The following is a 25,655-nucleotide window of genomic DNA, read 5'->3' as shown; positions in this document are numbered from 1 at the left end:
GCAAGAGGGGAGAGGAAAGTGGCCCGAAACGCTCAAGAGGGGTTCCAGCCTTGCCTCCAGGCCGCTCCTATCCACATCCCGCACACAGCAGGACGGGTAGTATCTGGAGGAAACGAGGGGTTGGGGAAGGTTCCACTGGCCAAGCTTACACCATCAACAGCCAAGAAGCAGGGACTTGACCCAAGTCTGACCCCCAAATCAGGCTCTTCACTCCTGGAGTTCGGGAGGAACCCGCCACTCTCTTGATGGAGCCCTCAGGGAAGCACTGTGGCCGCGAAGCAGGGGCCTAGTATGCAAAGTCCTTTGGCGTTTACCTGTTGGTTCTCTTTCCTTACATCCTTTGAGCCTCAGCTCCAAGAGCCATGGAGCCTGCCGGCTGGGGGCAGGACCCATTCCCCTGGGGCTGCACCCCTCTCCCTCAGTGCGCCCAACAGAGTCCGTGCACGCTGCCACGGCCTGAGAGCCAGGCGGCAGCCAGTACTCACTGTGCGCCTCCACCAGATCAATCTGCATGTTGTACGGGACCAGGGGGTCTGGCAGCTCTGAGAAAAAGCTCTTCATGGCACCCGCCACCGTGTTCACTGTGAAGTCCTTCTCCGCCAAGTCCAGGTTGTGGTCTGAAAGGAAGTTGGGAGAGTGAGGCCAGACCAATCAGAGCTGGGCAGAAGCAAAGGGAAAACTCAGTGCCCGGGGGAAGGCAGAGAAACCTCGAGGCGCCTGGGAGGCCGCCCAGGGCTGGCCTGGCGCCTGGGCAGAGACTCGGGTTATGACAGACTGCACGGGAGGGGGCACCCCCCGGCGCTGCTGAGAAAAGTTCTGAGATCCAGACAGAGGCTGCCACGCGCCGTCCCCGTCCAAGGCCACCCTCCGTGCAGAGGAGCTGCACTCCTTCCCTCCCAGTCCCCGGGCCTGGCGTGGATGTGCTTTTCCTCACACCCTCTCCACCACGGAAAAAAGGAGGGCGTGTTCCTAAAAGGCCGGCTCACTGTCCACAGCGGGTTATAAAAATGGTACCATCGTGGAAGGAGGGCAAGCAGACTCGCTGTTCTCCCTCAGGCCCCTCCCAGCTACGACACCACTGACTTCGGTCTCCAACTTTTCCTTCGTACTTTATTGTGTTCCTGATTTGTAAGAACCATCCACTGACAGGGAAGAGCTGTCACGGGTGGGGGGTATAAACTGGGTTACAGACTCTTGCGTATATGCAAGCGCGTGGTCAAGTGCATGGCGATAACCTCGCTGTGACCTCCTGAATCCTCTCCCGTGAGATTAACAGGTGTTTCCCTCCTCTCGTGCGTCACCCCCTCCCAGGGCGGGCTAGCAGAGACTGACCGTGGTGTCGCAGAGCGCTCTGGCCCTGGGGCCTGGGCGGGCGTCTGCTTCCTGCAGCTGCACACTGGAAGCCGCCCTGTCCCGCGGGCCTGCACAGGCTGCCTGGCTTCTGGGCCAGGCTTGGTCCCCTCAGGCCCAGCAACAGGTGTGGCGGACCCTACCTCAGGCGACCTTCCTCTCTGGCCACTGACATCTGGGAACTGTTACTGCTTTGGTCATCTGCTTCTGGCACGGGCGGGGGTGACTTCTCCTCCACACCATGCTCAGTTCTAAGAGGCAGGGGCCTGGCCGCTGGGTTAGGGTGAAGCAGATCCGGCTGCTGACTCCAGGCCTCTCAAAGCCGAGCTGGCTAGGAGACGGGAGTCCCCGCCGAGAGCTGGGCTAACTCACCGGAGCTCAGCTGTGGGAGTCTGGGTCCCAAGGCTCAGCTAATCACAAACGTCCCCTCGCTGTGTTTCTCTTGTGCAGGGACTTTGTGAGGAAGGTAGTCATGGTTGCGGGTACTCCGGGGGCCCCAGCAAAAGAGAACTGTCACCTGACTTTGATACCACGCATCTGCAGTCATGCCTGCATGGCCCAGGCCCCGGGAAGCAAAGCTCTTGCGTGGAGAATGCGGCACACGCCAGTGTGACCTGGGACAGTGCTGTGGGCTGCTTGGCGGGGATGATGCTCCGTGTGCTGACAGGCCCGCCCCCTCCTCTGTGGGGGTGTGACCATGGAGGCAAGGCTAACCGGGTCAGACGCTTGCTCTTCCTCAGTCCCCAAGCCAGCACCTCTTGGCCTGGGGGGCGTGGGGCAGGAGCAGCCCCGAGGCCCCCAGTGCGCAAGTGCAGCTCCCGCCCTGACCGGCTCCAGCCTCCGACGCTGGCAGGGCTGCGGCCTTACCTTGGTCGAACTGCCTCTGCAGACTCTCCATCTCGGACTTGTTCCCGCTCACCCGGTAGATGCCTTCGGTGCTCAGTCCTGGGGAGACACAAGCAGGCTCTTGGGCGCAGGAAGCGGAGAGCAGAGGGCGGGAGGCCCGGCCCCGAGGAAGGTGACCGCTTCCAGAGGCACCCACCGTGCGACGGGGCTGCGCGCCCTGCTTTTCCTCGATGCTTCAAGCCACTTTCCCCCATTTTCTTCTTCAGTTAAAAATTTTAAAATACTTGTTTTTTGTAAAAGTTACAATAATATAGAAGAACATCAGCCAAAGATAACTTTTGTCTATATTTTGATGTACACTCTTAAATTTTAATTTTTTAAACAAAATGGAGATAATACTTTTAACCCACTCTTTTTACTTACAAAGTACGTTGTAAATTCACTTTCATCATTAAATAGTCTTATTCTTTACAACATGATTTTAAAGACATCAAAGTATATAATAACTTTAAAAATAGTCCCACTGTTAATCATTTAGGTTTTTCCAAGTTTTCACTGTTAGAAATAACCTATATTATGTTTTTGGATTGCTAGTAAGTTTACCAGATTTGGGCAGTGTGCATTTCTTTGTGAATTTTCTATTCACGCTCTTGTTCATGTTCCTATAGGAGCGGTTTTTCTCATTTTATACTCTTCCTATTCCTACATCAGATATCCTTTATTTCTTCCTTATTTTTTAATATTTTTTTTTTTTTAGATTTAACTTTGTGATTCTTCTGGAACTTGCTTGGAGGACAAGTGTTAGGTAGGGAAAAAAAAAACTAAAATTCAATCAAATAATACAGAAGAATGGGGCTGGCTCCATAGCCGAGTGGTTAAGTTTGCGTGCTCCTCTTCAGTGGCCCAGAAGTTCACCCATTCAGATCCTGGGCATGGGCATGGCACCGCTCACCAAGCCATGCTGTGGCAGTGTCCCACACAGAAGAGCTAAAATGACCTATAACTAGGATATAAAACTATGTACTGGGGCTTGCGGAGGGAAAAAAAAGGAGCAAGATTGGCAACAAATGTTAGCCCAGGGCCAATCTTCCTTACAAAAAAGCATACTTAAAAAAAAAAAAATAAATAAATAAATAAATAAATATATATATATATACAGGGGCTGGCCTGTGGCCGAGTAGTTAAGTTCACAAGCTCCGCTTCGGCAGCCCAGGGTTTCGCCGGTTCGGATCATGGGCATGGACATGGCACCACTCGTCAGGCCACACTGAGGCGGTGTCCCATATGGCACAACTAGAAGGACCCACAACTAAAGAATATACAACTACATACTGGGGCGATTTGGGGAGAAAAAGCAGGAGGACCTAAAAAAAAAATATATATATATATATACATAAGAATATAAAGTATCAAGCGAGAGACTGACACCCTGCACCCTCCACTCCCGCCCTCGGCAGAGTGTGCTGTTCAGCCTGGAGTGGATACCAAGCGCTGCTGGCCGACCCCGTCTCTTCTCTTGGGAAAGGAAAGCCCACTGTTGCACCCCCTGGATCACAGTCTAAAGGACAGTGAAGTCATCGTGAAAACCAAGACAGGATCTCATGGCCAAACCAACGCTGGGTCCCTTCTGAAGACTGTGGCTCTGGGCAGCTCGGGTTAGCCAAAGGGGCACTGAGGCGGTGCCCGGAGCTACCACTGAGCACCAGAAGGCGGTGTGGGCAGCGCAGAGAGGACCAGGCCCTGACGTCCATTAGCAGGCTCCTGAGCGCCAAGCGTCTCAAAGTCAGTTATCACTGTCACTGCTGCCTCTGGAGAGGCACTCATCAGGTGAGACGAGAGCAGTCAGCCTGTTTCCGGGGCCTCGGATTGGTGGCAGGTGAACTTTGAAAACCATCCCAGCAAATCATCAATTCCCTGGCTTAAACACTGTTAACTGCACACGCCTTTCACCCCAGAGCAAAGGGGTTAACGGATCACCTGGACACCCTACCGTGCGATGCCCAGCCACAGAGGAGCCGCCATCACTGCACTACCCAAGAAGTGTAGACCCTTCCCAAGCCGGGGCCCCGGGTGCACCCTGGCTCAGCGGTGCCCTTCCTGCTGCCCTCCCTTTGGGGGTGGCCATTTCCTGAGCGGTCACTATGCTGTGCACTGGGCTAGGTGCTTTCTTGCATCCATTCACCACTCACTCATTTTTTAAATGAATGATGATGCCATCGAATCCTCAGCCCCGTATGGCAGGAGCTACCGGATAGAGAGAGAATACAGATGAAAAGCAAGGTTCAGAGAGGTGAAGTCCTTGCCCCAAATTGCACAGCTGACAAAAGGCAGAGTGGCCTACGCCCACAGTCAGAGGTCAGGACTGGAGCCCGCTCAGCACCTCTACTCAGTAATTCTACAACGGTCTCTTTGCTCAGTGACTTTTCTAAACGGTTCTCAGACATGTTTAAACTTTCTATCTAGTTCGCATTTCGGGTAACACATGTCGCACACTTCCACATGAACTCATCCACATTTGGCAAGCCCTGAGCATGTGTCAGCAGGCTCCAGCCTTCACCCAGGTTGAAAAAATGACTATTTCCTGTATGCTCTTCCCTTTACCTGATATCAGCCTTCTCTGAGACAAAAAGAAAACAATGCTACAAGTGAAGTGGCAGGAGCTTAGAAAGCCCTTGATAAAGCAGCAGGGCCCAGTTCCTGAGCGCCGGCGCGGGAGGCGCGCTCTGACTGCCCCAGCCTCACGCCGTCCGTCACCTTCTGGCAACCCTGACCCTCAGCGTGGACAGCGGGGTCCTCTGCACTGTCTCCTGATGACCGCCTGCCCCGGCATCCCCGGGTGGAAGACAAAGGGCAGATGAGCTCCCTGGGACTGATCAGAGGTGTGGGCTTGCTGACACCTCACCAGATGACGATCACAAAAATGCAAGCACGTGAAAGCGCAAGGCCAGCTCCAGAGCACCAATTCATCATCAACTTAGTATTTCCTGTAATCTGGATGCATGTTTATTTTACGAAATCCCGCCTCAAAATAGCAATTCTGCTGCTGCCCTGCACAACACCACAGCATAATTTAGGAAAGGTGTCATTTGCTTGGCCAGTACAATTTTTTCACAACTACTAATTAGACATCAATTAAATGAAAACAAAACCTTAGAGCAGACTGCAAACCCTACGACGGCTGCTAGTGAAACAGGGCGAGCACCGCAGGTGAGAACCAGGCCGCCTGACGCACGTGCAGCTTGCCAAGGAGCCGAGCCCAGCGCAGGGGGAGGGCTGGGGGCCTGCAGCAGGCCGCCGGGCAGAGACGCTGGACTCTCAGGGGTGTGCGTCCTGAGACCCACGGCCCTACACAGAAGCAGTCCGGGGCGACCCTGGCTCACACCTGCCAACAGAAAGCCAAGTCCTTACCGACAGTAACCGCAAACCACACTCTCTACCCCACGCCCACGAGCCCAGCTGAGAAAGCTCTGACCGTAAACTCTGAGGCCTCTCTAGCCATCAGAACTCTCCCAAGATCCACTGCCAAAGCAGGGGCCTGGCTACAGCTCTTTTCTCTTCCTTTTTTAAAAAAGCCCTGCTGGTTTCAAAATCTTCTCTGTTTCAGTTACTTTGGGAATGGAACAAGAGAAAGTTCAGAACGGCCAAGGTCACTATCTTCAAAGATCTGGTCAAGCGCCACGGAGGACAATCTTGTTTCAACAGCTCGAGGACAGAGGCACGACTAAGAATGGGAATTCAGGAGGGCAACATTCTCTCAATGTGTAAGATGACTACGAAGAGCGGCGGCGTCATTCGGCAGAACGGCCAGAGCTGGTGACCTCGCTCCTCCCCGGATAGCCCTCTGGGAGCTGTCTGGCAAGATTAATACCTGGTGCAGGAAGACAGCTAACAACAACAACAAACCCTTTACTGTATGCTTACTGTGTGTGCGGCACACGAGAAGCGCTCACAAAGCATTCTGACGTGAGTTCTCACAGCCCCTTCAGAGAGGCTGTCACTAACCCCATTTTACACGCGGCAACGCAGAGGCTAAGAGGTTAAGGAACAAGGTCAGAGAGCTAGTGAGTTGCCATCTGAACCCCACCTGACTCTAGGACCTGCATTTTTCCTACTATGTCCTCAATCGCCAGCTCTCAAAATTGGGCAGGCATCAGAATGCCCTGGAGGGCTTGTTATAATACACGTTCCAGGGCTGGCCCCGGGGCCGAGCGGTTAAGTTCGCGCGCTCTGCTGTGGCAGCCTGGGGTTTCGCTGGTTTGGATCCTGGGCGCGGACATGGCACCACTCATCAGGCCACACTGAGGCGGTGTCCCACATGCCACAACTAGAAGGACCCACAACTAAAAATATATATGTACAACTATGTACTTAGGGGGCTTTGGGGAGAACAAGGAAAAATAAAATCTTAACAAAAAGAAAAGAATACAGGTTCCAGGGCCCTGCCCGTTGAGTCTGAGGCTGCTGGTTTGGGGTGGGGCCCAAGAACCTGCATTCCCACATGCCCCGGGGTGATCCTGATGCTGCTGGTCAGGGCAGCATGCTTGGAGAACTGCCACTCGAGAAGACAGCCCAGGCCTGAGGTGTCTCTGACTCCTGAATTCTATGACTCAGTAAAATCGGGGGCAATACACAAGGAAAAATAGGTGGCAGATACTTTAAACAAAGCCTTCCCCAAAAGTATTAAAATTGTTGCTTTTTCTATGTAAGCAAGAACTTCTGCATTATTTACATTTTGACCATGGCCATGTATGACTTTCACAAAAACATTAGAAACAGTGAAGAGAAAAGTAGAGACTTACTCTTTCTTTCAGTAAATACGTACTGAGTGCCCGCAAGGCAGACAGGCTCCTTTACAGAGCTCTCAGGCGTCGTCTTCCTCAGCACTATTCTGGTGGGATAAGAAGGCTGGATGGCCCACAGTGCCAGCCACGAGGCGGTCCCCATGGCTGAGAACTGACATATTTCACCCCGACTTCCAGTCGGAGCGGCTGCCGCTGGCCCTGACTCCCGAGAGATGCCTGCTGCACTTGGCAGGAGGGCACTAGGAAAATGGACGGGTGCCCCGCGGGAGCCCGGACAGCACGGGGAGAATCCCCTCCTGCCGTGGTGTGTCTGACTTCTGAAATGCCCGAACAAGTTTCCACTCCTGGATCCCGAGCCCCGCTCCCCAGCGCCAGCGGCCCTGGCGGCCGTCTGCCCGCAGCCTGCCGGGTCAGGCTTCGCCTCAGCTCATCGCACCAGGACCCAGTTCCTTCTAAGTTTCCTTTCTAGCAACAAATCAATACTTCCTCCAAGACAAATTCTGACTTGTTTATTTATTTTATTTTATTTTTTTTAAATTTTTTTATTTTTTCCTTTTTCTCCCCAAAGCCCCCCGGTACATAGTTGTATATTCTTCGTTGTGGGTCCTTCTAGTTGTGGCATGTGGGACGCTGCCTCAGCGTGGTTTGATGAGCAGTGCCATGTCCGCACCCAGGATTCGAACCAACGAAACACTGGGCCGCCTGCAGCGGAGTGCGCGAACTTAACCACTCGGCCACGGGGCCAGCCCCCTGACTTGTTTATTTTTTACTTTCTATATTTAGATACGAAAACTCAGCACTTTAGTCCTTTAAAAAAATTTTAATTGGTGCTGCCAAGTGCTCCAAATATCCCCACACCAGACAGGTCTCAGCTACTAAACAGTTTTTGCCGACTTTCCTGGAGGCTGGAAATACATCTAGTGGGCCATTCCCCTTCTCGTTCATCTGTCCCCGAGCTGCGTCGCAGGCAGGCTAAGTTTCAGGCCAGCGCGATGCCGGGCACTCAGGGAGAGAAGGAGACCCGCGTAGGCAAGAAATCCAAATTGTCTTGAAGAGGGCTGGCCTCTGGGGAACCGCAGGAAGCTGTCCCGGCGGGTCCAATGCCAACGGTACATCCAGGGCCTTCTTTCGGGGATGGCAGGGCAGCACCCGCCTCGACGGAAGACCAAAAGGCTAGGGGGCAGCAGAGCGCCGAGGGGAGAGGCAGGAGCAACTCGATGGCTGGAAGGCTGGGCCGGGGCTCCACGTCCTCCCAGTACAACAGAGAAGCGTGCCCCGCCCCGGAGGGCGCATTTAAGATCTTAGCACAGGCTAAGGGGGCAGCCGGTACCCTAACGAGGGCAGTGGAAAGCAAGCTGGCAGGTGGAGGAGCACCGAACTGTGCTGTCAGGGAGCCCGGGGTTCGAGCCCTGCCTTCTTAGGCTGCTGCGGGAACGATGGGGAGCCCCCAGGCAAAGCCCCAGCAGAGCACCGGCCTCCTGTGCCTCCCCCCTGCCCTCTCAACAAGCCTCGACAGCAGCGCCCGCCTTAGGCAGGGCCATTTCTCAGGGCTTAGCCAAAACACGCCGGTCCGCAGAAAAATACTTACAAACACGCATGGGCTCTGACACTAGAGTGACCTCAGGCTCTGTCTTAGAGCCTGCTGGGGGACAGGACAAGTCACTCCAGAGTCTTGGGTCCCTCATCAAAAATGGGGGTGTTGATTAATGACGCTGTTGAGACGTGGTGAATACTGAGATTACTTCTATGAAAGTAAATAATACAAATGGCTGGCACACTGAAATAATAAAGGCAATAAAATAATAATTTTGCTGAGGGCTTACTATATACCAGGCACTTTTCTAAGCTCTTCACTAGAATTATCAGTGAATCTGCCCAATAATTCCTTGAGGTAAATATTATTTTTATTCCCACTCTACAGACAGCAAATGAAGGCTCAGGGAGGCTAAGTCAGCTGCCCAAGGCTACAGAGCTGAGTAAACAAAGGGGACAGGATCTGAACGGGCTCACTCAGGTCTCTGTCTTAGATGATTGTGCTTCTAAATGTTATGCTCCTAAGTCCGACATTCACCCCTGTTCCCTTCTCCCTTAAACATTCTACGGAAGACACATCCTACAAACGCCAGATTCCTTCTGGGTTATACGGATTCCGATCGCCCTGTGTTTAGTCACCGGCACTCATCTCTTCACTCACACCCACTCAGTGTTCGTCTGTCCACTGGAGAGGGAGTGGGTAGAGCTGGAGACGAGGGCCGGTCCGGTGGCACAGCGGTCAAGTGGGTTCCCCGGTTCGGATCCCGGGTGCGGACATGGCACCACTTGGTAAAAGGCATGCCGTGGCAGGCGTCCCACGTATAAAATAGAGGGAAGATGGGCACAGATGTTAGCTCAGGGCTGATCTTCCTCAAAAAAAAGAGCTGCAGACGAGGGGTCGTCAGCCCCCCCAACCCCCTCGGCAGAAGGCAGCCAATGGGAGTGCCCTGCTCTCCCCCTGCGATGAAGGCCCGCCCCTGAGCACATCAGAGTCCCCATCCCTGTGGCTCCCTGTGCTGGAAGGGTTTTCTGACTCTTCTGCTACTTGAACGCTAGTGTCGCTCTCGCCCCTCCAGAGCCCCTTTGTGAGCTGTCTTCCCTGGTAATTCCCCCGTCACTCAAGATCTGTTTCTGGCAATGCCAGACGCCCTTTCTCCCCACGACAGAGTGCCACTAACACTCTATTATGACTGCTTGACCAGTGCCAGCCCCACAACTAGGCGTGGTGGCTTTACAAATTTCTAGCATCACCATCCGTACACACAGCCACGCCATAAATCTCTAGGCTGAGGGGGAGGGAAAGGAGAGATCTGGGGGGAAGAGAGGAAAATATCACACCAGCTCTGGGGCATCATATGGCTCCAGCATCTGGCTGATCCTTGCTCAGCTACCCATGTATTTACTGTCATTAACTGTGAAAGAGGGCTTCTGGGCCCTGCTCGGAGCCAAACAAGGGGCTGGTTTTTTCCTGACTTTCAAGGAAATGCAAACCCCAATAGAGGTGCTTAAGAAAGCACACTGGCAAAGTGACCTCCAGGCCAGCCTAGAGTTGATGCAGCCCGGTACGGGCAGCCGGGACGGGAGGGCAGAGGAGTGTGACCCCTGATTGAGGGGAGCAGACTGCACTCTGCAGAGCGGCAGTGCGTGTTCAAAGCGAGGAGCAGCTGGGAGACCCTCCTGCCAACAACACGCGCGTCCTTTGGGCTCCGAGTGTGACTTCGCCAGCACACCCACGCAAGCCCCATGGCACAAGGGTGATGGCAGGTTGGCTCTGAAGAGAGCTGCTGCCACCATAGCGAGGGGTCTCCCTAGCTAAACAAAGAGCTCCCAACAAAGCAAGCACCCCTGCCAGCACACACAGGTACAGTCACCCACTACCGCAGCTCCCCGCACACGATGCCCAGTTCACACGCACGGCTGCCCCAGGGGAAAAGGCCCTGAGGTCACAGGCAGATTCCTCCCCAGAGATAATGAAGGCAGAGGTTGACTTCCTTCAGGTTCCTGATTCCCAACGAACCACGACAGCAACACAGATGTCACCAATCACAGCCTAGTGTCCTCCCGCTCCTAGTCTCTCTTCTTCACTAAGGAAGAGCACTTTCCACAGGTGAGAAGCCCAGAATCTTCTGGCAGAGAAGCTGACTGTGGCCCCCACTGGCCTACAATCCTTCCATTCTGCATCTAGAATAAAATACCAGCTTCCCCACACATGGCCTGGGGGCCTGCTGCCACCCCCCACCCCATTCACTCCAATCCCGCTGGCCTTCCAGGGCCTCAGAGCACGGGCCCCTTCCTGCCCCAGGGCCTTTCCACATGTTGATTCTTCTACTTATGCCTCCATTTTTGGCCGGCTAACCACTGCTCCCTCAGAGAGGACTCCCAGACCGAAATTAAGTTTTATGATAACAATAATCCCTGACATTTACTCAGTGCTTATCCTGAGGGCCAGGCACAAGGAGAAGCATTTTCCACGCATTATCTCAGCAACCCCTCATGACAAGTCTATGAGTTGGGTACGACCATTATTATTCCCATTTCACCACGGAAGAAACTGAGCCACATGGCAAACCCACAGCAGGGCTGCGATTCGAACCCAGGCACCCGGAGCCTCCTTAGTTTAATCCTCACACTCCACGGCCTCCATACTTCTCCTCCATAGCACTGGGCAAAATCTGAAAGTCACCGTACACTTGTGATTATTTGCTGAGTGCTGGTCCCCCCAGGAGCCCATGAGAGCAGGCAGGGTTTTCTGATTACCCTTCTGTGAACCTGGACCCTATCCGGAAACGGCATTCAGTATGCATTCATGGAAAGGAGGGAAGGAGGGATGAATGCTGGAAAATGAACGTGCGGGGCTTCTGTAGTCAAAGAGAGGGAGGAAGTAGACTCAAGCAGCTTGTTCTCCACCAGCCTGGTGCGTCAAGGCACACCGGCGGGCCTTCCCAGCCCACGTAATGAGGGAAAGAGAAAGCCTCAGGCTGGCCAGCATCCAGCAGGTGTCTCATAAACAAGCGCACACCCCCACCTGCCGCCATGGACTGGCTGAAGGCCTCCTCCTCTCCTCCCCCTCTAGTGAGGTCACAGGACTCAGGACGCCCAGGATCTCACCAGAGTCGCTCATCTGCTGTTCTGTGTGTTCTCCCGATTTGGGCTGCTCACTCTTAGAGGGCAGAACCACAGTGTGGCTCCGGTTGGGATCTCTTACAAGAGGGCTGTGACACCCCTTTCCATAAGCTGGACAGAAACACACACACACACACACACAAGGGGAGAGACAGTGAGGGCCAAAGGGGCTCCCCAGGTAACAGGCGGACGGCAGCACCAGGCCAGCTCCACGAGGCCCAGAGGAGGCCCTGCAGCCGAGAGCGGTGGCTGTTCCCTGGGCCGCTCCGCCTGCTGTCCGGCCTGTCGGGGCAGACACAGTCTCCTCTCCTCTCAGCCTGCTAAGGGCAGGGCAGCCTGTCCGTCCAGGCCCCTGGCTGCAGAGGGAAAGTGCAACAGAACAGCCAGGCCCGGCAGGCCTGTCGGAGCTGTCTCTGGGATGTGGGCTTCCACCCAGACTATTTGTGTCTTGGATGGAAGGGCAGCATGACTCTGTGAAACGAGTCCTACTTCTCTTTGGCTGCTGGGCTCTCCAGGCAGCCTGCCAGGGCATGCTGCTCTGCGATCAGGGCATTGGGTCCTGAGGAAATCCGCTAGCAACGCTGAGCCACAAGCCACACGAACTCCTCCTATCTGGAAGAGGCAGAGTGGAGCCGGCTGCTGCTTTTGTGGTTCGGGGGCTTCTGGAATGCAAGTGACTCGTGTTTAACTCACAAGCAAGCAGAAAATGGGAGGGTGGTGAGAAACGTGCACAGGGGAGGTAGTCAAAAAAAGTGGAGAAAGCTTTGTTTTAAAACTATTTGGATCCTGGGAAAGTGACTCGCTAACGAACCTAGAATTACGGGGCGAGGGCGAGATTGAGTAAGAGAACACCCACCAATGCCACGGCTACGAAACCGCACACCCGTCTCAGCACTTTACCATCAACTCACGGCAGCAGAAATACGGCAATTACTCACATAAAGCCTGCTGGTACACTCAGACTGCAACTGCGCCTATTAAACAGTTACTGTGAGGGGTGGGAGGACCCACACCGAAACGAGCGGCCTTCTCTGAAAAACAGAATTACAGAGGTCCAGGCTGACTGCGGGAAATCGCTGACTGGATCTAAAGCTCAGTCCCGCCGAACTCCTCCACGACAGCCCTAGAAGGGGGCGGTGATGAATGTGGGTGGGACTCCGGAGCCTTTTTATGGTAGCTGCTTCTCAAGTGAGAAGGAACTTGGTAAAATTCCGAGTCCGTTCACTCACGCGATGAAGCTCACAGTTTCACCAGCCTGAAGCCCCGAAGAAAGGGCTGGAATGCTGGCCCTTTCCGTTCTGACGGGCGGGAGGGGTGTCGGTTTCCTCTCTTAGAAAGAGAGATCAGTGCCACTTTGAGATTAAGACCATCTCCAAGTCACGGGAAATGAGCTAACGCAGCATGTAGGAGCCTCGGGAAGCAGACGTCCCGCGTGAGCCCAGCTTCTCCGGGGCTGCTGCTGCCACAGGCAGGCTGGCCCAGCGCGCGGCTCTTCCCGTCCAGGGCACAGGGCCTGCTCAGCCCTCGGGGCGCTCAGAGGGGCAGAGGAAGCCCACTGGCAAGGTCTCACATTTGGGAACTTTGTGGGGAGGGCAGGAGCATAATAGGTAATATGTATTTGGTCTTTGTCCCTAGTTCCTGGCACAGAGCTCCTAAAACCCTTGGAATTTCCTGAGGGATAGAAGCAACCTCTGTTATTCACAACAAGCGCCTTCCAACCACATCTGAGTTTCCGACAACGAGGGGGCTCCTGGGAGCCTCCAGACAGCTTCTGGACGGGGACTGCTCACCAGAAAGACCCAGCCTCCATGAAAGGGTGAGTAGTTCCAGCCCCTGCCCCGCGGAAGGCTGGAGACGGAGCTGGATCAATCCTGCCGCCGCAATGGAAGCTCCCTAGAGCCCTGAACGCAGGGACAGGAGTGCTCCCGGCTGGCAGACACGCAGAAGTGCCGAGAGGGTGGCGTCTCGGGGGGCGGGGGTGTGGGGGTGGGCAGCAGGGAGCTCTGTGCTCTTTAGCACAGACCTCGTTCTCCACGTCTCTTGCAGTCCTTTGTTCTGGAGGTGTGCCTTTTATAATAAACTCTAACAGTAACAGTAACTAGCATTTTCCTGAGTTCTGTGAGTGGTTCTAGCAAATTCCTGAAGCTATGGGGAGGGTGCGGGAACCCCTGCCTCTGTGGCCATGCAGACATAAACGTGGGCAAAGGCCCCGATACTTCCAACTGGTGCCTGAGTGAAGGCACTCGTGTGGGACTGAGCCCTTACACCTGTAGAGTCTGATGCCAACTCTGAGGAGCTGGTGTCAGAACTGAATCCTAGGACACCAGGCTGGCGTCAGAGAGATGGAGAAGCGGTGTTGGAGAAGACCCCATGTATTTAGTGTCAGAAGGAAAAAAAAAAAAAGAAGCTGTGAGGCATGAGAGAGAAAGAAGGCTGGTCTGATGCAGGGTCAGCACGTAGTAAGCAGAGCCCAGGATGCGCTGGCCCGAGTCCCCTGCTCCAGGAGTTGTCAGGGCCCACCTGATCTGTCCTCTTTGGGCTTCAAATTTCCCCAGTGAAGGGAGGCAACACGGCCCAGGAGGCAGCGGCTCTGGGTTAGAAGCCCAGCTCCGATCTGTATCGTTCTGATCTCATTTTCCTCATTGCAACACTGGAAGTTACACCTACCTCAGAGGACTGCCATGAGAACGAAGTCAGATGCACGGAAACACGGAGCACAGGACCTGGTAATGTGAGCTCCAAACGGGCACCTGGTGCATATCCTCTCCCTTAACACGCACGACTACCCTGCAAGGAAGCTATTTTTATCCTCATTTTACAGCCAAGGAAACCGAGACTCAGAGATGCTGAGGAACTTGCTCAGGGTCACACCTGCCACGCTGCTCAGCCGCCGCTCGGGCACCCTGGACGGCTCTGTGCCGCATGCTAGGGCTAAATAAAGAGCGCTTCCCAGTCGATTACGCAATCTGGGAGTTCACCACCAGCTGTAGGAAATCAGCTCAAGTAATAGCTTGGCCTTTTGTCCCGCTGTCTCCCAGCAGGGCAACGTTCTAATTCGCTCTCAGTTAGCTGTGAGGCTGAAATCTAGGCATGTGACTTCTTCCAAACCCTCAGCAGCCATCTCCATTTACAGTGTGGCGGGGTTGGGGAGGGCAGTTCCAGGAAGCACGGGGCTGGTGGCTGCTGAAGAACCGCGTACCACCCGTCCAAGCGCTCCCTGACGCCGGGCGTCTGCTTCCCGTGATCACTGTGAAAACACGTCTCTCTGTGGGGAGGACAAAGCGAGAGTCACTGGACTCGGGCACCCCAGACGGCTGTCTATTTTCAATCTCTACTGTGGAGATGAGATAGTGGAAGAAAGCCAGGAGCTAACATTGCCACATTCAAACGGCTTTACTATTGCTGTTACTGCCGTGTGTCCTGAGTGCAGGTGACGAGTGACTCTCCACTCTGGAGAGGAGCCGAGGGGCGGCGTGGGGCACACCGTGGGGCCGGCATGGACGGTGAGCACTGTGGGCTGCAGGGCCACGGCGTCTGTGGGAGTCAGAAGGGCTCCTGCCTGGGGAGCTGTGAGGACAGGACTCTTTGATCCAGACTCAATCATGTCAGCCCTCCTCGTCCTCGAAGTCCCAACAACCCCACCTCCCTGCCCTCAAGGATCTCTTTCGCAAGCTTCAAGTGCCTGAGGGCCAAACCTCTGCCCTCTCCTGGGCCATGAGCCCCTGGAGGGCGGAGTCATGGCATGTGGGGGCTGCGCTGCTCAGCTCTCCAACCTTCGGGAGCAGGCGGCCCTCTCACCCTGACAGCCTAACAGGGGCTGCAGGCTCTGCTCCACCCACGGCGCACACAATCTCTGCGCTGATTTTTAGGCCTTCACAGACCTCCAAAGGCCTACCACACACCCTGGGTTAAGTAGCTCTAAGTAAAAAGCACCCCTTTTGCACAATGCTTCAAGTCATGGATTCTAGGGGTCTGAGAATCTGCTTTCCCCCAAGTTACCTGCTCTGACTGCACTAGGTCCCTCACACAACAAATATTTAAGCCAGCTCCACAGACGGCCCTTGTGGCAGCGGCACCTGCAGCCTTCAAAGGTGAAGCTGACTTGTATGCTATACGCCGCTGATGGAAGCAGTCTGAGCCCGGGAAAGGAAACAGAAAGGCCGAAGTGGAGACAGACTCCCGCCAGCAAGAGATCTGAGTGACCACCCTCCAGAATTCCTCTGCCTCTAGGGATGTTATTTCCTTACCCGCCCTAATCTAAAGTACGGAGGAAGAACCACTCACTCGTTCCGCCCATAAATGCCTGAGTGCCTATTATGCGTCAGCTGCTGTGCCAGGTGATGGTCCCTGCCCTCGAGTCCCTTACAGTGTCACAGAGCGGCAGGAAATAAGCACAGTGGCAGAGACAGCGCAGAGAGGTGGCACTCCCCCAGGGCTGCGCACCCGCGATCGATCGAGAGCCTACTGGTTCTTCCAGCAGCGACCCCAGACCTTGCCGTGGGCAGGCGGGAGGGGGGTATTCAAGGAAGGATTCCTGAAAATGGAGCAGACAGACAGAAAAACAGACAGAAAAACAGAGACGGAGAGAACTCAGAGGCTGACTCCCACCCAGGAGTCCCTGGAGCAGAGAGCTCTAACACTGGTGTGTGGAGCTCCCCTCCAGGGGGCCAGCAGAGGAAACCGGCCGCTCCTCTGAGGCCAAGGACACCCACAGACCATTCACTCCGCGGTCATTTAGGACGGGACGGTCAAGCTCTCGGTCTTCAAACCCTCGACGCTAAGAAGAGAGTGTCCTCTAACAGTCTGCCCTGCCGACGGCTGCTCAGACCGGCCCGGATGCCAATGTTCACTTTTGTGAGTGCCTGCGGCTCTGACACCATCTCTGCCCAGCCCCTGCTAGCAGTCCCAGGGGGCGTGAGGGAGACGAGAGGAATCAGCAGGCAGTGAGGAACCCTGGTGAGAGCAGGGCTCCTCTCTAAGGCTCCACTCGGAATTAACACAGGCTGCTGTGGACCCTGGAAACTCCGAAGTACCAGACCCGGAGTAAACATCTGCCCGTCCATCCACCACTTACTGCTCTGACTGCTATTTCACGACAGCTTCATTAACATATAATTCACATACAGCTCGCCCACTGCAAGCGCACATTTCAGTGGTTTTTCTTAGTAAATCTACAGAGTTGTGTAACCATCACCACGATCAATTTTAGAACATTTTCATCAACCCAAAAAGAAACTCCGAGCCCCTGAGCAGCCACTCTGAATGCCTCCCTCCCTAAAGCTCCTGGCAACCACTAATCTACCTTCTGTCTGTACATATTTGGTTATTCTGGACATCTCATATACACGGAATCCTACAAGACGTGGTCTTTCGTGACTGGCTTCTTTCACTCGGCTCACTGTTTTCGAGATCTATCCACGTGTAGCGCGTATCGGTACTTCATTACTTTTTGTGGTTGAATAGTATTCCATTGTATGGCTGGGCCGCATTACGCTTATCTCAGCTGGGCATTTGGGTTCTCACCACTTTTTGCCTACTGTGAACAATGCCGCCTCTCCATACTATTTGGAACCCTAAATTCTAAAGTGCTCTACAGACACTTCCCCCAAACTGGGGAAGGATGCGTTTGGATCTCCACAGCCAGCCCCCTCAGGACAGCCCCCTCGGTCCCAGCAGCCTGTCGCTCCCTGTTCCTCTGCTCCGCTGACTCGCAGCTCCTTTCCTTCCAAGCCCGTCTATTTAAACGTCTCAGCTCAAAAGTTTCACACACATCCCCTGGACCGGTAGCGACACGCCCTCCACCCCGTGCAGCAAGAACACAGGGAAATTTGTTCCCGCTAAGGCTACAGCCTTGCTCAAGCCCTTACTATCGCGTGCATCTCTTTACGTCTCCTCTTCTCGGTGCACAAGTCCACATTCCCGCTGAATGGAACTTTTGAGGGAAGAGGTCTTCTGAATGTCTCTACACCATTCGGCCATTCACAATCAGTTAGAGGAGCCCTGTGTCCCTGGTTTGGAGGACACAATGAGGAAGACCCAGTCCCTTCCCTCAAGCAACTTAGGGCCCATTGAGGAAGGAAGATAATCGGAGTCCAGTGTCAGTGTTCACTGAGGACTGCACAGAGCGCCACCGAGCACAGGGTGGGGGCCCTGGCTTAGGGTCGGTCAGAGGAGGACTCCAGGAGGGAACCCGTGAAATGGAACCGCAAGCAAAAATGCTGTGGTCAGAACTATCACGAAAGCTTAAGCACTGTCTGTCGTTCTCATGTGTGCGGCTGCAGGTGATCATCTTGGATGAAGGAAAGGGCCAGAGGTGAGGCCAGACGATGGGCAGGGCAGGGTCCTCCCGGCAACAGCACTGAAATTTACCCGGCGGCGACGGAGAGCCACTGAAGGATTTTAAACAGGGCAAGTGACGTGATCTCATCTATTTTAGAAAGATACTGGCGGCAGTGAGGAAAAGGGACTCAATGGACGTGAGACCACAAGCAGAAAGACCAATCACCAAGAGGCTCTCACCAGAAACCGGGAAGAGGAGACTTCACGCAGGGGCAGCTCGAGAGCCAGCGGCGCTCAGAGCAGGCTGCGGACTCGGCTGACCGCCGCGGGGAGGCACCGAGGGACAGGGCTCCGAGCGCTCCACGCTGAACAGCTCAGCAACTCTCTCGGACGAAACCTTCAAACCCCACCTTCCCAGTGACGACAGCAACGCTGACGAGCTTTCTTCGGGGTGACAAAAGCCTTTTTCCAAATGAAATCTTAAACTGACCCTTAAGGGTGAAGGACCCACAGTCCTGGTGGCCTCCTTCCCTCTCCCTCAGCAGAAGCACTTCCTTACAACCTAGGGATCCAAGAGCTGGCGGTTTGGAGCCTGAGAAGCCCTAGCCAGGCCCCAGTGCTGGAGCCTGACAGTCAAAGGACGCTGGGACAACACAGCTCTGTGGCCACAGCACCTCTCACCTCCCCACCTCACTCGTTCGGCCCACGGTCCCTGCCGAGAAGACTCTTCCCCATCCTCTGTTACAGAATCCAACTTATTTTCAGGCCAACCCCCCACCCTAGGTCTTTACCGAGCCAGCTCACGGGATGTCCTCCTCCTCTGACGTCCACCTAACACCTCGGCCTCGTGGACCCCAGGCAAACTCACTACCGCGAACTACTAACTAGCAATTTTCTCTTCTGTGCAGCTGTCTCTCCAGTGGGACCTGGCCTCAGGCTCCCTCAGGATCTCCTCAGCACTGCAAGCGCCTCGTGCTTTACAGGGCCAGAAATATTTATAGACTGCCAAACATCTTTATTGCACTCCCCAACCCCACTCACCCTAGAAAAGCACAAACACACAACTGCACTGATTAAATGTGAGAAAAACGAGGGAAAAAAAGGTAGAGAGATACTGCGATCTTGGATTGCAAAACCATACATTACAAAGATGGTCAACTTCATTTTAAACATACACCAAATAAAAATCCCAATAGAATGGTTAAAATGCATCAAATGAAATAATTCCAAAAATTGCACAGATATTTTGCAAAAAAAGAAACAAAATAGTAAAACTATTTTAAAAGATCCAAAAGAAAACATCACACCGGGGCAGGTTGGAGGGCTGCCCAGGGCCCCCGGGGGCTGCGGCGTGTAGAAATGAAGCTGGGCACGCGTGCTGGAGGAAGAGGGAAGGGCAGGTTTGCAACCAACGACTCCCTTCCCTGACTTGGTCTTCTGGCCGGGGAGCCCTTCCCGGGCAAGCTGAGTGTCCTGTGCCTCTCTCCATCTCCAGCGCCTGAAGGAACTGGCACGTAGCAGGTCCTTAATTATTCTTTGAGGATGGTAAAAAGTAAACATTGCGAGGCTACAGAATATTCTGGTCAAGAAAACCATTGAGGGGTGGGAAGTAGAACTGAAAAAGATGAATTCTACTATCTATTAGAACATATCATAAAACAATTTAGGAAACATAATTTTGGTATAAAAACAAGAAAGTGAAATCTGTAACAATAAAAATCTTACAAAAGACCCAATTTTTAGGATTTAATAGCTGATAAAGTAACTGTCACAAAATATAAGGGAAGGCTATAAAAGGTGGTCTTCTGATAACTGATGAAGAGACGGAGGGGAAAGGATCCTTTAGACCCATGCTTTATATGTGGACAGGCCATCAAAGACGGGCTAGGACTGCTCATTCTGTAAATTTCTGAGACCTGTGGCCTCACGTTAGGTCCATGTGGCTTTGTGCCCGTTCTTTCTTCTCAAAGAATTCACATACTGGCCTTAGGACCCAGGTGAAATCCTCTTCCACTAAGCCCCACGAGCCAGGGCAGCCCTGCGCTGAGCTGACACGGCTGGTCAGGCAAACACTACCCCAAATTCAGAGGGTCCGCTGAGTCAGCTGGAACTTAAAAACTATTTGTCACAGTTTTTTAACGGAATTTGGCCTATGCTATAAAGGAAAACTTAAAGAAAGACGCCACCTGCTCAAGTTCACAAAATAAATTAGGAATTGGATTTTCAATTTATGATAATCTCCTCTCTGAGGATACGGTATGACCTACAGTGGCATTTGGGCACCCAGGTATCACCACAACAAACCAGTGCTGAAAGCGCACTACCTGGGTCACGCTACACTAAATCCCATACATCTGTGGATGCAGAAATGAACAGCACTGCCGTCTCCTTTCAGGGGGTGATAACTTAGGGAGACAAGATAAAGATGTGAAAAGTGAAATCACACAAAGATAGTAAAAGATAAGCCACAGACAGGGCATGGTGACTGCTAAGCAGAGCACAGAGACAAGGACTGGCACAGAAGCCCAGAGGAGGGGCGGCGAGGTGAATTCCACTGAGAATGGTCGTCAGCGGAAGGCATGAGTCGAGCAGGGTCTCTGATAACAGAGGGATTTGCTGAGGCCAGAGTGGAGGGGCGAAGGCAAGTCAAAGAAGAAAGCGGCGGGGTGGGCTAGGGGCTCGGAGTGAGGTCCCACGTGGGAACCCTCTAGTGAGAGAGTGTCCAACCCAGCTATTCAAAATAAGGACTCAACCAATTTGCTGTTTCTTCAATATCACACCTGGCCTGTTTCCCCCCAGTGCTGTACCCACCTACCAGCGCCGCTTTAGAACAGATCAACAGCCTTCTCTAACATTTCCTCCACGTGTCAGGGACGTTTACGATCTAAGAGGAGGCCAGCCTGGACTTTACACACTTACCTGAAGCTTATGCAAATCTCTTGGTCTTGTAAGGACAGGGAACAGACCATCTAGCGAGGGTGTCATATTAAGAGGGCTGGCTCCTGGAAATCAGCCATTACTCTAACTCAGGACCAAACAGGGCAGTTCACACAGATGGGCTACCGGCACTAGCAAAGGCGACAGCGTGTGCATGCCAGCAAGAACACAGCAGAATACCTCTTCATCTCTACTCAGCGGCAACAATTTTTGACCACGGGTAATGCTCGAAGACCCAGCTATGCTTTGATGCACAGAAACTTCCAGAGAGAATCTGCAGAGCAAAATGAAGGGTCCTGGAGGCTGGCAGCTCCCGTCTCCGAGTCACACAGCACGTGGACGGTTCCTCGGAATCCACTCCACCCCCTCCCAAAGCAGGCCAGGGAGGGTACAACAGAAAGGAACCTGTTTCTTTTTATTTTCAGCAAATAATTGTACTGAAAAGATACATTCTCGGAAACAGGCACTGGCCTGAAGAGGACTAAGCAGCAGGGGAGCGTAGAGACTAGGACGCAGGGAAAAGGCTCGAGCACAAGACATCCCGAGTGAGAGGCCGGCTGGCATGGCGGGGCGCCGGACTGGTCCTCAGCAGCAACCTTCTGGAGCTCGCCTACGGACTGGGTGCGAGGCCTTGTGTGGGGTTCCCCCACACACAGCAGGGTGAGCTATCAAACCAGAAATCCATTTGACACAGCAGCGGGCTCTCAGACATACCATGCTTCTCCCAGGGCCTCAAGGCGAGAGACACCGCCACACACTCACAGCCCTCCCGAGTGCCAACAGCGTTGCTAGCTCCACCGCGCAGACAGGCGAGGGCTCCAGCACAAGGCCCTCAGGACATCTCAGCTGCAGACGGCGGGGAGGGAGGAAACCCTTCAACTCTTGGGGTTTCATCTGTAATGTGAAAGCGCTGGGCTAGATGCTTAAAAGAACTTTTACTGAAGTGTGACACACATTTATGAGTTTATGGAGAAGCGTACCATGATGCATTTTAACACAGTGAACACACCCATGTAAACAGATCAGGAGTCAGGACATACTCAGCATTCCAGAAGCCCCCTTCCAGTCTCTACTCCCCACCAAGGATAACCACTATCTTGACTTCTAACAGCACAGGAAAATACGTCCACTTTATAGAAACAGAATCATACAGTATATATTCTTTTGTTTCTGACTTCTTTTGTTCAACATGTTCGTGACATTTACTCATATTGTAGAGAGTGGAACCAGATGATTTTTAAGGCACCTTCCAATTCTAACATATCACTGTTTAGAGAAAACTCCATGCTACCATAAGACACTGTTGATGGGAGTGGTACATAGACAGTATTTTGGCAATATTCATCAAAATATAAAATGTATATACCCTTTGCCCATTCTGAGGTATTTATCCTACAGATATATTTGCACACACACATTTGTGCATATGTGTATTTACACTCCTACAGACAGATGTCCATTGCAGTACTGTTTATAATAAAAGACTGGAAACAATGTCCCCCAACAGGATACATTATGATATATCCAGACGAAGAAACATTATGCAGCAAACAAAGAGGAGGAAGGGGAGGAGGAAGAGGAACATTTAGAAAGTAGGAAGACAAAGAGGGAGAGGAAGAGGAGGAGGAAGGGGGGAGGAAGGGGGGAGGAAGGGGGGAGGAAGGGGGGAGGAAGGGGGGGAGGAAGGGGGGAGGAAGACGGGGAGGAAGGGGGAGGAAGAGGAGGAGGAAGGGGGGAGGAAGGGGGGAGGAAGGGGGGAGGAAGGGGGGAGGAAGGGGGAGGAAGAGGAGGAGGAAGGGGGGAGGAAGGGGGGAGGAAGGGGGGAGGAAGGGGGGAGGAAGGGGGGGAGGAAGGGGGGAGGAAGACGGGGAGGAAGGGGGGAGGAAGGGGGGAGGAAGAGGGGGAGGAAGGGGGGGAGGAAGACAGGGAGGAAGAGGGGGAGGAAGGGGGAGGAAGACGGGGAGGAAGACGGGGAGGAAGAGGGGGAGGAAGAGGGGGAGGAAGAGGAGGAGGTGGGAGCACAGCAACAGTTTATCTGTATCTACTGATACGGGGAAACGCCCACAATACATTTTTAGGTGGAAAAAGAGAAAGTCAGAGAACAGTGTGTTTGGTGCTGCCACATTTGCGTGACAAGTCGCCCTTGTTACACATTATGTGTATGTATGTGCAGAGAAAGCAAGTCTCCCAAGGGGCCAATCCAAACTCCTCATAGCGCGTCACTCTGAGGCAGGGAAGCGGCCTGACTTTTTTACTTCAAACAATTCTACACCGTTCAATTTTTTTACAAAATTACATACATTGTTAAATTTATTTTCATATAATATAGCGACTATATATAAATAGTAAAAGCCCTATTTTTTACCACTACCCCTATTGAAATCTCCCTCCCCTCACAGAGCCGCTGGGGAGACACTCCTGAAATCTTTTCTACTTCTAGACCTTTCCCCATCAAGTCATGAGCATAAACACACAGGTTTTTCTACCTTATAAATGGGATCATGCTACACACATTACTTTGCTTTTCTTATTTTACAATAAATCGTGGATATAGTCTCATATTGGTACATAAACCTAACCTTTTAACACCCGCCCAGTACTCCAGAGTACGGATGCACGGTTCTCCTGTTAATACACACCCCTGCACAGACCTTTGTGGACACATGCAAACATTTCTACAGGACAAATGCCCAGAAGGGCCAGTGGCTAGGACCAAGGACATATGAGTTCAAACTTTTTAAAAGACACCGCCAAATTGTTTTTCTTTTTTCTTTTTAAAGATTGGCACCTGAGCTAACATCTGTTGCCAATCTTTTTTTTCTTCTTCTCCCCAAGGCCCCCCAGTACGTAGTTGTATACTCTAGTTGTAGGTCATTCTAGTTGTGGCATGTGGGACGCCGCCTCAGCATGATGAGCGGTGCCACGTCTGCGCCCAGGATCCGAACCTGCAAACCCTGGCCCACCGAAGTGGAGCACGCGAACTTAAACACTCGGCCATGGGGCCAGCCCCCCAAATTGTCTTTTTTTTTCTTTTCCAAATTGTCTTTTTAAACAGCCATATCTATTTGTATTCCCACAACAGTACACGAGTGCACCAATTTCTAAACACCCTGCCTTTGATTATTTTTAACAAGGAGTATCTATTTTACAACAAAAATAACAAAAGCTTTAAAAAGGAGATTGAAACCTAAAGACCTGGCAAAGAATCCAGTCTTAAGTTTAACCTATTTTAAAAGCTGGTCTCCCAACTGCCAGATTTACGTAGAAGGCCAGAGAAAGCACGTGACGTATTGTTGTACATATATCCCCCACCTACAAAGAACGCCGGCTCTGGACATTTCCATCAAACGCAGCAAGCCACCACGACTGCTGGCTGCCAAGGTTCACACTACAATCGGGCAAGAAAGGAATAGCCGGTGCCACCAAGAATCACGTTTCTCTGCCCTGTTGAGAGTTCCTCTTTAAAATCATTCCGCTGCAGGCTGTTTCCGTTCGCAGGCCAAATCCGCAGGGCAGCGTTTCAAAGCATGGTCACCCAGGGCTGCTGTGCTGGGTCTGGCAAGGCGGACAGACCTCCACCTCAGTGAGGCCCTGGGAGATGAGCTAGTCCAACAAGCCGCTCATTTCAAAGTTGCGGACACTCAGGCCTCACGATATAAATAAAATAAATACGATTAAGAGTTTGAGCTTTGGAATTAGATCAACATTTGAGCTGAGTCTGCTACTTATTAGTTAAGCCGCTTTTGGGCAAATGATTTCATTTTCCTCAATACCAGCTCATCATTAAACTAGGAAAACAGTAGTCTCTACCTCACAGGACTGTACGGGGATTAAGTAGGATCATGCAGAAAAGGGGAAAGAGATTAGCGCAGAACATTCTTCCTCCAAAAGATCACCCAGGAAGTTCTCTGCACAACTAAGGGCACAGGCGTTCCACTCTGCTGGTGTGCTAAGAGGAAAATGTACAAACACAGACACCAGAAACTCTAAACGGAGCTCAAACAATGACAGGCGGCTGTGTCGTCGTCACGGCTTCTCCCACTGTCCCACTCTCCTCTCCCAGGACCAAGGGAGCGAACTCCCTTGCCCACTGTGGTCAGGCGAGGTCACATGACCAGTTCTGACCAACGACTTGTGAGCAGAAGCTAAGGGAGGCCGAGGCATGAACCGCTGGCATGGGACCCTCCTGAAGTCTCTCCCTCTGCCAAGAGCAGCATTCAGGAGGGTGGCTGCTCCACTGCCGGGTCCCTGAGTGATGACAACACCCAGCGGAGGCCCCCGGACAAACATTGTGGGTGAGAAAGACACCTTTGCTCTTTTAAGCCAGTGAAATTTTAACCTGGCCTAACCTGACTGAAATACTGTGGTCAGCAGAGGAGAAAAATTTAGCTAAAGAAATAACAGTGATAATTAAGACTGGGATGAAGAAGGAAATCTGTTCTCTGTATGTAGACTACAGAGTGCAAACCTGTACAACCCTCCACACCGCATGGGGGCCGCGGGTCTGGCCCCCACAAGCTCACCAAGAGCTTCCTGGGCTGGGCATTATGCTGGTCTGCTTTCCGCTCCCAGCACACTCTGCCTGGGCACAGGGGACACTCGTTTCCTCCAGGGACTGGAGCAGAGGAATATAAATCCACACACACACGCACAAGAAGACGGGGGCCCGCGGACAAAGGTCTAACTGAAAGGTAGTAAAATCAGAGGCAGACGGAAACAGCCAGGCTAACGGAGAGAAGGCAGGGCAGGGTCTAAACACCCGCGGTCTCGGTACACCCTGCAGCC

At 52.9% G+C, this 25,655-nt stretch overlaps 1 protein-coding gene across 4 annotated transcripts in view; it reads right to left on the bottom strand.

Annotated features, from left to right (window-relative positions):
* The window catches only part of ARHGAP35 (Rho GTPase activating protein 35), a 114,286-nt gene that overhangs the window by 12,237 nt on the left and 76,394 nt on the right, over positions 1–25,655 (bottom strand). For all 4 annotated transcript variants that reach the window (XM_070223076.1, XM_023649975.2, XM_070223077.1 and 1 more), the window contains exons 4-5: positions 2,218–2,295; positions 486–617 (exon numbers count right to left, since the gene is read on the bottom strand). In XM_070223076.1, the coding sequence (XP_070079177.1) occupies positions 486–617; positions 2,218–2,295 (210 nt within the window). The remainder of the gene's footprint in view (positions 1–485; positions 618–2,217; positions 2,296–25,655) is intronic.

Source organism: Equus caballus, chromosome 10, assembly GCF_041296265.1.
Source record: "Equus caballus isolate H_3958 breed thoroughbred chromosome 10, TB-T2T, whole genome shotgun sequence".
NCBI lineage: Eukaryota > Metazoa > Chordata > Mammalia > Perissodactyla > Equidae > Equus > Equus caballus.
This window is presented reverse-complemented; position numbering and strand designations above follow the sequence as displayed.